This window comes from Rhagoletis pomonella, unplaced genomic scaffold, assembly GCF_013731165.1.
Source record: "Rhagoletis pomonella isolate Grant_MI unplaced genomic scaffold, Rhpom_1.0 Rhpom_scaffold_04608, whole genome shotgun sequence".
Taxonomy (NCBI): Eukaryota; Metazoa; Arthropoda; class Insecta; order Diptera; family Tephritidae; genus Rhagoletis; species Rhagoletis pomonella.
In genome coordinates, this window is record NW_023463157.1 from 1 (window position 1) to 11,545 (window position 11,545).

The 11,545-nt window shown below is 34.6% G+C and overlaps 2 protein-coding genes and 1 pseudogene across 2 annotated transcripts; 2 read left to right on the forward strand and 1 right to left on the reverse strand.

The window, feature by feature from the left end:
- Positions 1-329: 329 nt before the first annotated feature.
- LOC118754776 lies at positions 330-4,134 on the forward strand. Its single transcript, XM_036489656.1, has 7 exons — positions 330-361; positions 417-452; positions 1,770-1,836; positions 1,913-2,154; positions 2,218-2,430; positions 3,587-3,740; positions 3,811-4,134. The coding sequence occupies exons 4-7, from the start codon at positions 2,077-2,079 to the stop codon at positions 3,918-3,920; spliced, it is 555 nt and encodes a 184-aa protein (XP_036345549.1). The 5' UTR covers positions 330-361; positions 417-452; positions 1,770-1,836; positions 1,913-2,076; the 3' UTR covers positions 3,921-4,134.
- A 635-nt stretch (positions 4,135-4,769) lies between these two features.
- Positions 4,770-6,295, forward strand: LOC118754775 (annotated as a pseudogene).
- An 841-nt stretch (positions 6,296-7,136) lies between these two features.
- LOC118754777 lies at positions 7,137-11,473 on the reverse strand. The gene is made up of 5 exons (XM_036489657.1): positions 11,444-11,473; positions 11,290-11,373; positions 10,526-10,557; positions 9,147-9,507; positions 7,137-7,142 (listed from the first exon to the last, which is right to left on the reverse strand). The coding sequence occupies exons 2-5, from the start codon at positions 11,341-11,343 to the stop codon at positions 7,137-7,139; spliced, it is 453 nt and encodes a 150-aa protein (XP_036345550.1). The 5' UTR covers positions 11,344-11,373; positions 11,444-11,473.
- Positions 11,474-11,545: the final 72 nt, after the last annotated feature.

Sequence of the window (11,545 nt, forward strand, 5' to 3'; positions counted from 1 at the left end):
GTAGAATGCAACAATGTGGTTGAATTTGTTTGCATCTTCGTCAGCTTCCCTGCAAGCCACAGCTAACCAGTTGCCCCTGAAATTCAACAGATTTACACACACACTCGCAGCTTTTTATCTATGCTACCCACACATTTACAAATTTATTTTTCCGACTGTCAAAACAAAATTCTGAGTGAGAGCACCGGACCCAATAAAAATTTTTACTGTAATAAGAATTTTATGCGTTAGAGCGAGTAAGTGGAAATGAAGCAAAATTTGACAGCTTTGATCACAGAGGCTGTGACTTTAGCAAAAGTTTGACATCTTTGATCACAGTAGGCTGTAAATAAAAGCGTTAATTTTGCAAAAACATTTGAAGGTAAGAGAACGTTTTAAAAATTTGCATTGTTTATAATGGAATTTTTTTCTTTTAGATTGCCGAAACACTGCGATTTAATCATATAATTAAGGTATGTATTAGAATTATTCAAATATTTGTATATTTTAATTGATAATTTTGCATTTACAGATTTGCGATTTTTCATTCTAAATTTATCTTCGACCCTGCTACCACGGAACATCAACGCCACCTCCAGTCAGGCACCACACCAGCATATCCACCACCTTCAACGCCGCCACCAATAAACAGCGCTGCATACATTATTCGGTAAGTTTTCATGCGACGAATAAACGTTGCTTCTGCTGCAACTGCCTACATTAATCATGTTCCTGGTGCTTCCCGATTTGCACATTTCACAAGAAAAGCTGTTTTTGCAATTAATAAACCTTATGGCGTACAGAAACAGCTTCCTATAAAAACCTGCGAAGCGTGAAGTACCTGGAACAGGCTTATTTAGTGCGTTCCAGAACGTCTACGATTTGCAGGATTTAGTCCAAAGTCGTTCCCGTACACATAAGGCTTATTAAAGGCAAAAACAGCTGTTCCGGTAAAACCTGCAAATCCTGCAAATCGTGAAGTACGGGAACCGGCTAATTATGTGCAAATGTAAACAACAAAAGAAAGTGCAGTGCTACATATGTAAAAAGTGTAGTAGGTCAGCCTTTGGCTGTTTTCCAAAACGAGTCAGTTCAACAAGTTGTAAATTGGAATTTCATGGTTGTGCGCTTAAAAACTGATATGTTTTGGAAAACAGTCTTTCTTACGATTATGCGATACCTTTTTATGTGCATATATTTTCAAATTTAGGACTGGTGAATGCGGTCATTCTGGAAGCCATAGTTTACAAAGTGTAGTGCACAGTTCAACAACAGTGATTGGGTTTGCTACTTCATAGCAGCAGAGGAAATGGAAACATTGCTCTGCTATTGCTACTTCTCTACTTGAATGGATAAGAAGCACGGCCAGAATCGGAAAACACACGAGGACCTTTCTTGTTTTACTTGGTTCTATGTTTCGTTGAGGCACAGATCAGGTAGGAGAACTAAAATATGAACGAAGTGATATTTGTAGTCAGAGTAATAGCACATACAACAATATTATGATAGTCTCAACGAAACATAGCACTAATTAAAACAAGAAAGGCCTTCTTGTGTTTCCCGATTCTGACACTGCTTCTCATCTATTCAAGTAGAGAAGTTGCAATAGCAGATCCACGTTTCCGTGCCACTGCTGCTATGAAGTAGTGAACTCAACCACTGGTAGTTGTCATAATTCGCAGTAGTAACAGTTTAACATGAAGGTAGAATTTTTATTTTTGGATTCCTGATACGAATAAGTTTATTTTAGTTCCGATTCTGCATAATCTTTTTTTTTCCTTCTCTTGAAGCAATGGATTTGTCACCACTGTTCCTGGGAGATACCGAAGCGCTCTCCACCACGCACGAGCAACACAGGTATTTCGAAAATATACATACATATACATTTACAATATGTTTAACAGTTTTTAATCAAACATTCCTGCGCTTTCAGATGTAGCCCTACATAGAAAGCGCTTTCATGTGGCACTGCCTTACGAGGAGCGCTTTGTCTCCCAGCCAACAGTAACCACCAACACGGGTGTAGCCACTACAACAACAACAAGCAACACAGGTCAACAATTTACCTTGTCTCACCTGCTGGAGAGGCAAAAAGAAATGTTTGATGGCGTCATGGCCGCCATTGGAAGAGTTGAGTCAAAGGTGGACGGAATAGCAAATGCTCTGGCCGAAAAGGTTATATCAATGTACATATTTATGAATGCTAAAATTATTGTTTAATAATTTTTTTTTTTTCAGATGCCCGAACGCGCCGAAGTTCAAGCTCAAGGGCAGCTACTGCGAGAGTGCAAAGTGGTGACCTCGAAAGTTCACCAAAGTATTTCCCGAATCACTGGAGATGCTATTAGTAAAGAGCATACTTTGCTTCAAAGTATGCTTCCACTATCATCCCAGGAAAAGTTAAATACTTTGGAGAATCTTTTGGGAAACAAACCACACTCCGATGCGATGGTAATTTTTGCTAATTTGTTTTATTGTTTTTTATACACATATAACTACAAATGTATGTATATATCATATTAGTTGTATATATGCATTTTATTTTACTCATATTAATTTTTATTCGTATATACATATGTATGCAATTTTTTTTATTAAAATTTGGTTTATAGTATGTATAACAAAAATCGTAAAAACCAAAGTTCCAAACTTTGTACAAATAACAGGAAAATTCGATAAAATTTAATTTAATTTTCATGCACTTTTCCAGCTTTTTGATACGAATTTTAAAAATGTTTTGAGTGTGCAATTCTGTAGCCCACTGATTTTTAGTATAATAATATGCAAGTTTGAAATTTTCACAAATGCGATTTTTTTGTGAACGGATTGGCTTACTTTCTCCCATACAAAAATAAACTCAATCACACAAAAGAAAATCTAAAAAATGCCGCAAATTTGTAGAAACTTTAAACTTAAATCTTATTATAATAAAATTCAGTGGACTATAAAATTCCATACTCGAAATATTTTTACAAATCGTATCAAAAAGCGGGAAATGGGCATGAAAATTTATGGAAATGGTTTGTATGATTTTTGTTGTACTATGAGCCACTTAACTCTATCTTTCAAGAACACGCAAAACAGCATATGTCAACAAAACATATTTTACCGTTAAAGAGAACTATATTATAATTAAAAAACAAAATACATATTTAGCTTGTTGCCGTACTCTAGGATTTGCAGGTTTTACAGGAACAGCTGTTTTTGCCTTTGATAAACCTTATGTGAACGTGGCGTATGGGAACAACTTTGGAGTAAATCCTGCAAATCGTAGACGATCTGGAACGCTCTAATTATATAATTACTTTTTCGCTGTTCACAAACTTTTGAAAAATTTGTTTTCAACAACTAAATATTTTCTTTTAAATAACAGTTTTTGCTGTGACTTACCGCTCTGTAAACATATGATATTTTGCTTGTCTGTGAAAGATTTTGACGATTTTTAGTTAAAGATGCAGTTTTACCATTTTAAATAAGATCTTTCGATTGGTGTTAATTTATATTTCGTTTATGTAGTCATATATTATATTTTATTATTTACATTTATATTTATAATTGCATTTATGTACATATCTAGTATTTATAAATTTTATAATCTTTTCCATAACTGAACATAATTCTAAAATTGAAGGGTGCTAAGGGTTGTGTGAAACACGTGTTGAGAAGCATTTTTGCCGACACTCTACTCATTTCATACAATTATGAGGGCAAAGCCAACAAAGCTCCACTTCTGGGGCTAAAAACAATAGAATTAGTTTTCGGTAAATATGTTTTAATTGTTTATTTGACTTATGTATTTCAGGAAGTAATGCATTTATATTTTTCCAACAGATGCGTTTGTGAGTATGCCCAAAATTGACCTCATTGCGGAAATCAGAAAGCACGTGTTCCTAAGCCACAATAGGTACAAACAAATTGTAATAAAAAAAAATGAAACATAATAACAAATCTAACAATAATTAATTTAATTATCTTATTATTAATCTCTAAAAAAAAGTAACATAAAAATTTAATAACTTTCCAATCTAAATTTCAAAAACGTTATTTAAATACGGCTATTCGGGATTTTTTGTATATCGACTGCGGAGTGGAAGATCGACCTCGGCAGCCAGTTCGAAAATTACCTATCTCAAAAAACTTTTCAAGAACGCCCTATTTCAGAATTTTATTAAAAAACGCTCCCGAGTTCGGTTCAAAAAGGCCCTATCTCACTTCAAAATGTATTGAAAATGTGCTGAGATAGGACGTTTTTGAAACGAATTCTAAAAAACGAATTGAAAAGTTTTTTGAGGTAGGATGTTTTCGAGCTGGCTGCCGAGATAGGTCGATCTTCCACTTAGCAGTTGATATGCTCTTGAATTCTGTATTTGTGGTTTTTCTTAGGTAATGGAGTAAACTTTTATATTGTATTGCTGTAAGAAATTTCACTACTTTTTCTACCAAAAACCACAAATACACATGCAAGGGCATATACAAAACATCCCGACTACCTTTATTAATTTGTAAATAATTGTAAATAGTTAAAAAAGTAAATTTTAACAATAGTTTTTTTAATAATTTTATATTAAAATTTGCATACTGGAATTTTAACAACAAAAAACCTACCTATCTACCTATTTATAAAAGCTTAGTAATTAGTAAATGTAAATACATAGTTTTAAACATTTTAACAGCAGAAATAACAATAATTAATTGAATTACTCACTGATCTGATTATTTAAATTAATATTTTATTATTTAATAAATTTTAATACTACATTATTTTGTCCTTATGAAAGCGGTCATATTTATGTTTTTAAATATGTTATTGAAATAAATAAATGAATAATGAAAAAATTACTTTTTGTACAATTTACTTAAAAAATTTGTGGTTATAAACACCATAGCACTAACTACTTCAGTAGGTATCGTTAACTACATGGTAACCATAATATTAGCTACTTCAGCAGCTATCTTTAGCTACATGTTAACCACAACATTAGCCACTTCAGCAACCATCGTTAGTTACATGTTCACCACAACATTAGCCACTTCAGCAACTATCATTAACTACATGGTAACCATAACATTAGCTACTTCAGCAGCTATCATTAACTAAGTGTTCACCACAACATTAACCACTTCGGTCGCTATGAAAGGGGAATTAGAGTAGTTCAGCTATAGTTCGTTGAAATCGAACAGTTCTATTAGTGTAAGGGAGATAACGTATCACACGTATATGAAAAAGTGGTTAATATTTGCACACGGCTAGAACAAAGTTAGCCAGTTTATATACCGCTTCACAAATGAACGATAACTACCGGTTAACCACAATTCTAGCTGTTAGCTGTCTTGCAGGGTTATTCGTTTGCAGACTGGAAAAATGGCGAACAGCCATCAAAATACTAATTCAAAATACACAAAAATGGGTGCGCGGAGCAAAATTCAGCCCTAATGGTAAGTTCATTTCATCGTGCGGCGACAAGTTAAGAATTTGCGATACATTTTCAGGCGAATGTATGCGAACGTTCACCGGGGGAAGAGGTATGGGACGGCAGCTGGCATGGCATCCAGATGGCAATCTGGTGGCTTTAGCATTAAGTTGTAACCGCGTTAAGATATTTGACAAAGCTGAAGGCGAGCTAATACAGTGCATTCGTCGCCGGAGAATGATGTTGCATTTCACCCAAGTGGAAATTTCTTGGTGACTGGCGGCGATGACGATACAATAAGATTGCTTGATTTATTAGAAGGTCGGCCAATTTATACACGGTAGTAGGGCACTTTAGCGGAACCAGGTCAAAATGGACGGGAAAATTATACACTAACTGGCTACTAAGTTTGCGCTGTCGCTTTCTCTCCACATGGTAGACATTTTGCTTCCGCGGGCGAGGATCGACAGGTAATTTCTGCTTTGTATGTAAAAAAATTATATAATATAAATTTTTTCCTGTATTCAACAGTTGCTCGTTTGGAAATCTAATTTGCGTACGTTTGATGCCAATAGCGCTCGCAACAAACAAGCCAGTTCTCAAAGAGTCGAAATTGATTTTAGTCATGCAACTGCTCCACATAACTCCGCCATAGACACACCAGTTGCTGGAGTACCAAAAAGCTGTGATGAAGGTATTTTAATTGATCCACGACAATCCGTGGCATATGGAATGCGTGATGGAAATTTTCTGGTGCTTGATAGCCAATATACTACAAGAGAACCATCTCCAAGCAACTTTACCACACTACATTGTCAGTAACATAAGCAACAGCAGTACCTCGTTTCTACACATGCCAAACAAAAGTAACAACAGCGATGGCCAGAGAACACCAAGCAAATATTTTTAATATTCATTTTTGTTTATCTTAAGATTTCGTTCGCGCTTAACTGCTTGGAAGGCTGCTGATGACTCTTCATAGAAAATGCATTGTTTGTAATTTATTAAATGTGATGTGTACATACTTATGTATTTCTGTTTGTATTTTAAACTATGTACGTTAACAATTTACATTGTATTAAATTATTACTTGTATTATTATTAACCTATTACACTTTATTTAAAATAAAACGAGTCATTTGTATTTTCTGATAAAAATATATTTATTTAAATTCTTATTGCTCTTCCACACCACCGCTGAGGTAGCAATACAGGCGCGTTACCGATTTTTTTAAGGTGTTCGGTTCCCCAGGAGGCCTATTTTCACCCATATAAAATAAATATCATTACCTTAACAAAAAAAAATATATACATATGTAGTTAAAATATAATTAAATGCTAATCTGTTTAGCGATTTAATGTGTACAAAAGTAATACTTTTTGAAAGCTGGAAAATTAGTTGAGGATTTTCTTTGTTAAGGTAATGATGTACATATGTAAATAAGTATACAAATACATAACCAAAAATAAGACTAAATAATACTGCTTGCAACAAAAATAAACAAAATAATACTTGTATTACAATTCAGGTACGGAATTTTACAGGTACATATTTTACAAAGTATTTACATAGTATTTACAAAACCGCCCCCAGTGACAGGCTAACAAACAAAGTAAATAATAATAAAAATAGATGTGGTGGGGATATAGGGCCTGCACTAAAAAAAATACTAGAAAGCTGCAAAGAAAACAAGCATATGAAAATATAAATATGAATATAAAAATATGAATATAAAAAGAAAGGTCTTACGCCTGTAGAAAAGATAAGAAATGTGCAAATCAATGAGCAAGGAAATGGGAACAAGGATTCGAACTTTGCAGACAGACACCCAGACTGAACCCAGACAGACACCCAGACTAATTTGAAATGTAAATGAGAAAAAAGAAAGGTCTTACGCCCATAGAAGTGTACAAATTAAAGAACAAGGAAATGGGCACGGAAGCTAACTACATGGGCAGCTCATTTCAAGACACCCAAATCGATAAAACCCTATTTTTCAGACGGATTCGGACTTTGCAGACAGACACTTAGACTGAAAGCGAACTCTATTGGTGTGTTACACACAAAAACTTAATGTTTTTAAAATTTGGTTGGTTCGCTTTCTTATTGAAACTGTTAACCAGAAAATAAGTTCTTATTCTTATGAAAATACATTTTAAAACATCGGGGTTGCAATTTTCGCAACAATAGTATGGCTCTACGTCTATCATTTTCTCAAATAAGATTTGGGAAAACCCAATTCTATGACAATTTGAATCGAAATTATCTGTGTAGATTTTTTCGATTTTGGACATAAACTCAACAAATTCATTGGGAGGACTAACAAGATGGCTATTACTAAATTGCTTCTCCATAGTGAAGAAGAAATCTTTTTCAGTAATTCCATCTTCAAATCTTGGTAATGGCATTAAGCAATTATGATGCTTGAAATATTTAAAATACATGTAGCCGCAAAAGTAAACAAAAGCGCTTCGATGAAGAAAACTACTTTCATCAATATCAACCGAAATATCGATTTGGACATCTTGAAATGAGCTTAAACTAGGCCGGGGTAGGCCTTGAAATATTTGCCAGGAAGTATCTCTGACTAAAACATCGTCACAAGCTGTAATAAGGGTGCTATTAGAAAATGATTCCCACTTATCTTCAGGCAAGAGTTCACAGTTCCCTTTATCTACGCATCTAATATACCCTATACCCCAGGCTTGCCTAAAGAGATATGAGAAACGCTGCGGCGTTATTCTCACATCAAAGGACCCCCCTCTACGAATATGACCAAAAAAATTTTCTATTTTGTCTTGGCATAATTTACGTGTCAATAAAAAAGTGAATTCGTTATGTGACAAGAATCGCCACAAACGACGTAAACTACTAATATTTAGGACCCAACCTTTAATAAAACTATACGTATTGGTAATATCGCGACCTAAGTCGTCGTAAACTTTAATGGAATTCAAAAAACTGTTCGGCTTCGTCAAGAAAAGTAAGTTGGTCTACAGTAGCTTGAAAGGGTTGTTTGAAATTTCCTACATCCCCAAAGTATATACTATTAAAAATATTAAATAATTTGTCAAAGAAAAGGACAAATTCGGCAGTGTTAAAAAAGGAAGGGGATCTTGAACTATTTAAAAGCCCCGAGCTATAGATAGCAAACATTGCGCTTGCCACAGAGTTACTAAAGACTTGCGATGCTAAATGCACGCTCATTTTATCAAAGGTTTTAGGTCTAATATGTGCCGAGGTAAGTTTATGGGTACAGGAAATATCATATTGAGACCCTTGTTCATAGAGATGCACAATATCCATCCAATCTACAGGGCGGCCTGAAAAGTTACTTTTATTTTTCTTGTTTTCTAAACAGTTTCTAGTACTTTTGAGGAGATGCGGAGAGTCGAAAAAATATACGATTTCCTGGCCATTAACTTCGAAGAAGGGTCGTTCTCTGGAAACTCCTACAATTTTCGAAAAACTAACGAAATTCGACCCTTGATCGGTTACCATTTGGCAGGGATATAGTCCAATACCCTGGAGCTGACCTATGGCTTCGAAAATATATTTTTTCAAAACATCTCCTTTGCACTTTTTTCTAAGATTGCTACCTTTTCTCGTAGCAATCCTAACTCCTCATTTTTCCTATCCAACTCTTCCCGGTATTTTCTTTTTCTAGGAGTCCCATCAGTAAGGTATTTATCCGTTTGTGTTTGCCTACTATTAGCCCAAGTTTTAAGAAGAGAGTGACCTAAAGAAGAATTTACTTCATCATGTGAAGCGGGTGGAAGGGACTCTTCTAAGGAATCTTCAACAATATTTGAGGTTGAAGCCCTTTCTGCCTCTTTGGGCGAAGCAAGTACCGGTTGAAAATCTTCGACGCCTAACTCTATTACAGACTCTTGTGTGTTTCGGTCAACTAAAATATCTGCTTCTATAATACTACCTAAGTAATTTTCCCTATCAACTGTCACTGGGGGCGAACATACTCTTAAATTAATGTCCGGAACTGCCCATCTATAGAGGATCCTTCCCCCTCTCACCTTGTGGGAAAAATGCCTTTGGCATGCGAAAATAAATTTTGCTGTCGAGCCAGTCACACCCAACAGCCGTAACCATTCACGCCGCCTAGTAAAAATAAAAAATTATGCATTACATTTAATGTATGCACATATGGTCTTCTTCATATCGCACACCATCTTCAAAGTGACACAACTCAAAATTTGGCATTTTTGATATTATGTGTAAAAAATTTACACCGAGCATTTATTTACCTTTCAGCAAAAGATGGAACAAATTTTTGTTATAATTTGATGAAAAAAACCTAAGGTAAAGTTTTCCTTGCCCATATGATTAGCATGTACTACGAAATAGTTTTTCACATTTTATGACGAAACTGTTATATTGAGTTGTGTCACCTTTGAAAATCGTGTGCGATACACATACTTATGTGGGTTCATATGTACATACATATATAAGTGAGCAAAAAAGTGCAAGGTACTATGTAACTCATTATTAATCAGAGATTAAGTTAGTATAAAATTAGGGTTTCTCCAAGTAAATGCATATTAGTTGAAATTTTAATTTTTCTCTAAAAGCAAATGAGAATGTAACATGGGAAAGCAAAAACCGTAGTTTAAAAAGTTAGTGGGATGTAAAAACAAAAAAGGAAGTCAACAAAAAAAAAGCGGGATGATTCAAAATAAAATTTGTATATAAATTGATTGGTTAATTGATACATATATATATCTGTGTTCGTATGGAAAAGTAGCTTATTTAGAAAGGCTGACTTTAGTATAATGCGGCATTACCTTTACTCTTTAAACGAGAAGGAATTTTTTGATGAGACTTAATAAGAATATTGACTTGCTAGTATCGGAACTGTTTCTTGCACGTTTATTTGCCAAACTTTGTTCAACGGCTCAGCGCCAGTGAGTCATTCGCAATCATATGCTGCGGATGCCGATTCATACTGAAGCCAGCCTTTCGACATAAGCTACTTTTCCATATGAACACAGATATGTATAAGTATATACATATATTGGTTAAAAGTTAATGCGATGTAGAAATAAGAAAGGAAATCAACAAGAAAAGCGGGATTATTAAAATAAAATTTGGATATGTATTGAAAAAAGTTTAACGATACCCATTCCGGTCCGTTAGGCCAAAACGACATTTCTGTAAAAAAAAAGCAGAATGATGCAAATTAGTGCATCACAGAATTACAAAATTTTACACCTTCTTCAAATTTACGAGCAAACAGTTTTGAAGAAAGTGCTATTAGCATTTAAGCCTATATATATCCGCCTCGATTTCTTTTGGCTGTTTCCAACAACCGCTATGTGAACAAAGCTGTGACTCTGTTGGACAAGTCCGTTTGATTATAAAAAATTTTTAACACTTATTGCCCCACGACTTCAATTTCCTACCTAGTTAAGGATGCACCATTGAAGATTCCTCCAGGGTCGACTTCGATATAGTATACCACTTGCATTTGCATTTTTGAATACAAAATCTTAATGCAATTTAGAAGGACGGCTCTCAACACTAATATTATAACTTAAGTAAAAGAGTAACTAACAGATTGGCTGACTTCCAAAACGTCTATTGCTTTGCATACGTACAAATACGTACATACGTAAAAATGGAAAATTCAGAAAAATTGTCCATTGCTAAATTGAATATTTAAAATATGCAATACATAAGGTTGCGATGTGTCGCAACTCTGCATTTTGAATAGCGCAGTAAAACAGTTTCCAAGCATTGTATTGATACGCTTTCGAAGTCAGCCATTTCTGATTCCGGGTGCACTATTTCGAAGTTCCCCCAGGCATAATTGCACAACAAAATTGTATTAACAAAAAAAAAAACACACATACACTTATTTCAAAGCTAATATTGTACACTCACCGGCCGATCTCTCCCTCTGGTGGGAAGGGATACAGAGGTACCCCTAATCCGCATCCAACGATACAAGCCTGGTTGACCATCTTCCTGTTATAAAAAATAGCAAACAAGCAATTAGAATATGCAATGAAACTTGGGATATTTATTAAATGCATACCTCGTTGATGCTGATTTTGTTGAAAAATCTGAAAAGATATCAAAATTAGTAAATTCTCTATTAAATGATTAAAAATAAATTCGCAAGATGTCCGCAGCTCAG

Bases quoted from the DNA above. Each gene is read 5' to 3' on its own strand.
- LOC118754776 (XM_036489656.1), top strand. From the start codon at position 2,077: ATGTTTGATGGCGTCATGGCCGCCATTGGAAGAGTTGAGTCAAAGGTG. The intron at 2,155-2,217 runs GTTATATCAATG...TTTTTTTTTCAG, and splicing joins CAAATGCTCTGGCCGAAAAG to ATGCCCGAACGCGCCGAAGT. The intron at 2,431-3,586 runs GTAATTTTTGCT...TCTTTTCCATAA, and splicing joins AACCACACTCCGATGCGATG to CTGAACATAATTCTAAAATT.
- LOC118754777 (XM_036489657.1), bottom strand. From the start codon at position 11,343: ATGCGGATTAGGGGTACCTCTGTATCCCTTCCCACCAGAGGGAGAGAT. The intron at 10,558-11,289 runs GTGAGTGTACAA...TTTTTTTTACAG, and splicing joins CCAGAGGGAGAGATCGGCCG to AAATGTCGTTTTGGCCTAAC. The intron at 9,508-10,525 runs GTATCGTTAAAC...TATTTTTACTAG, and splicing joins GGCCTAACGGACCGGAATGG to GCGGCGTGAATGGTTACGGC.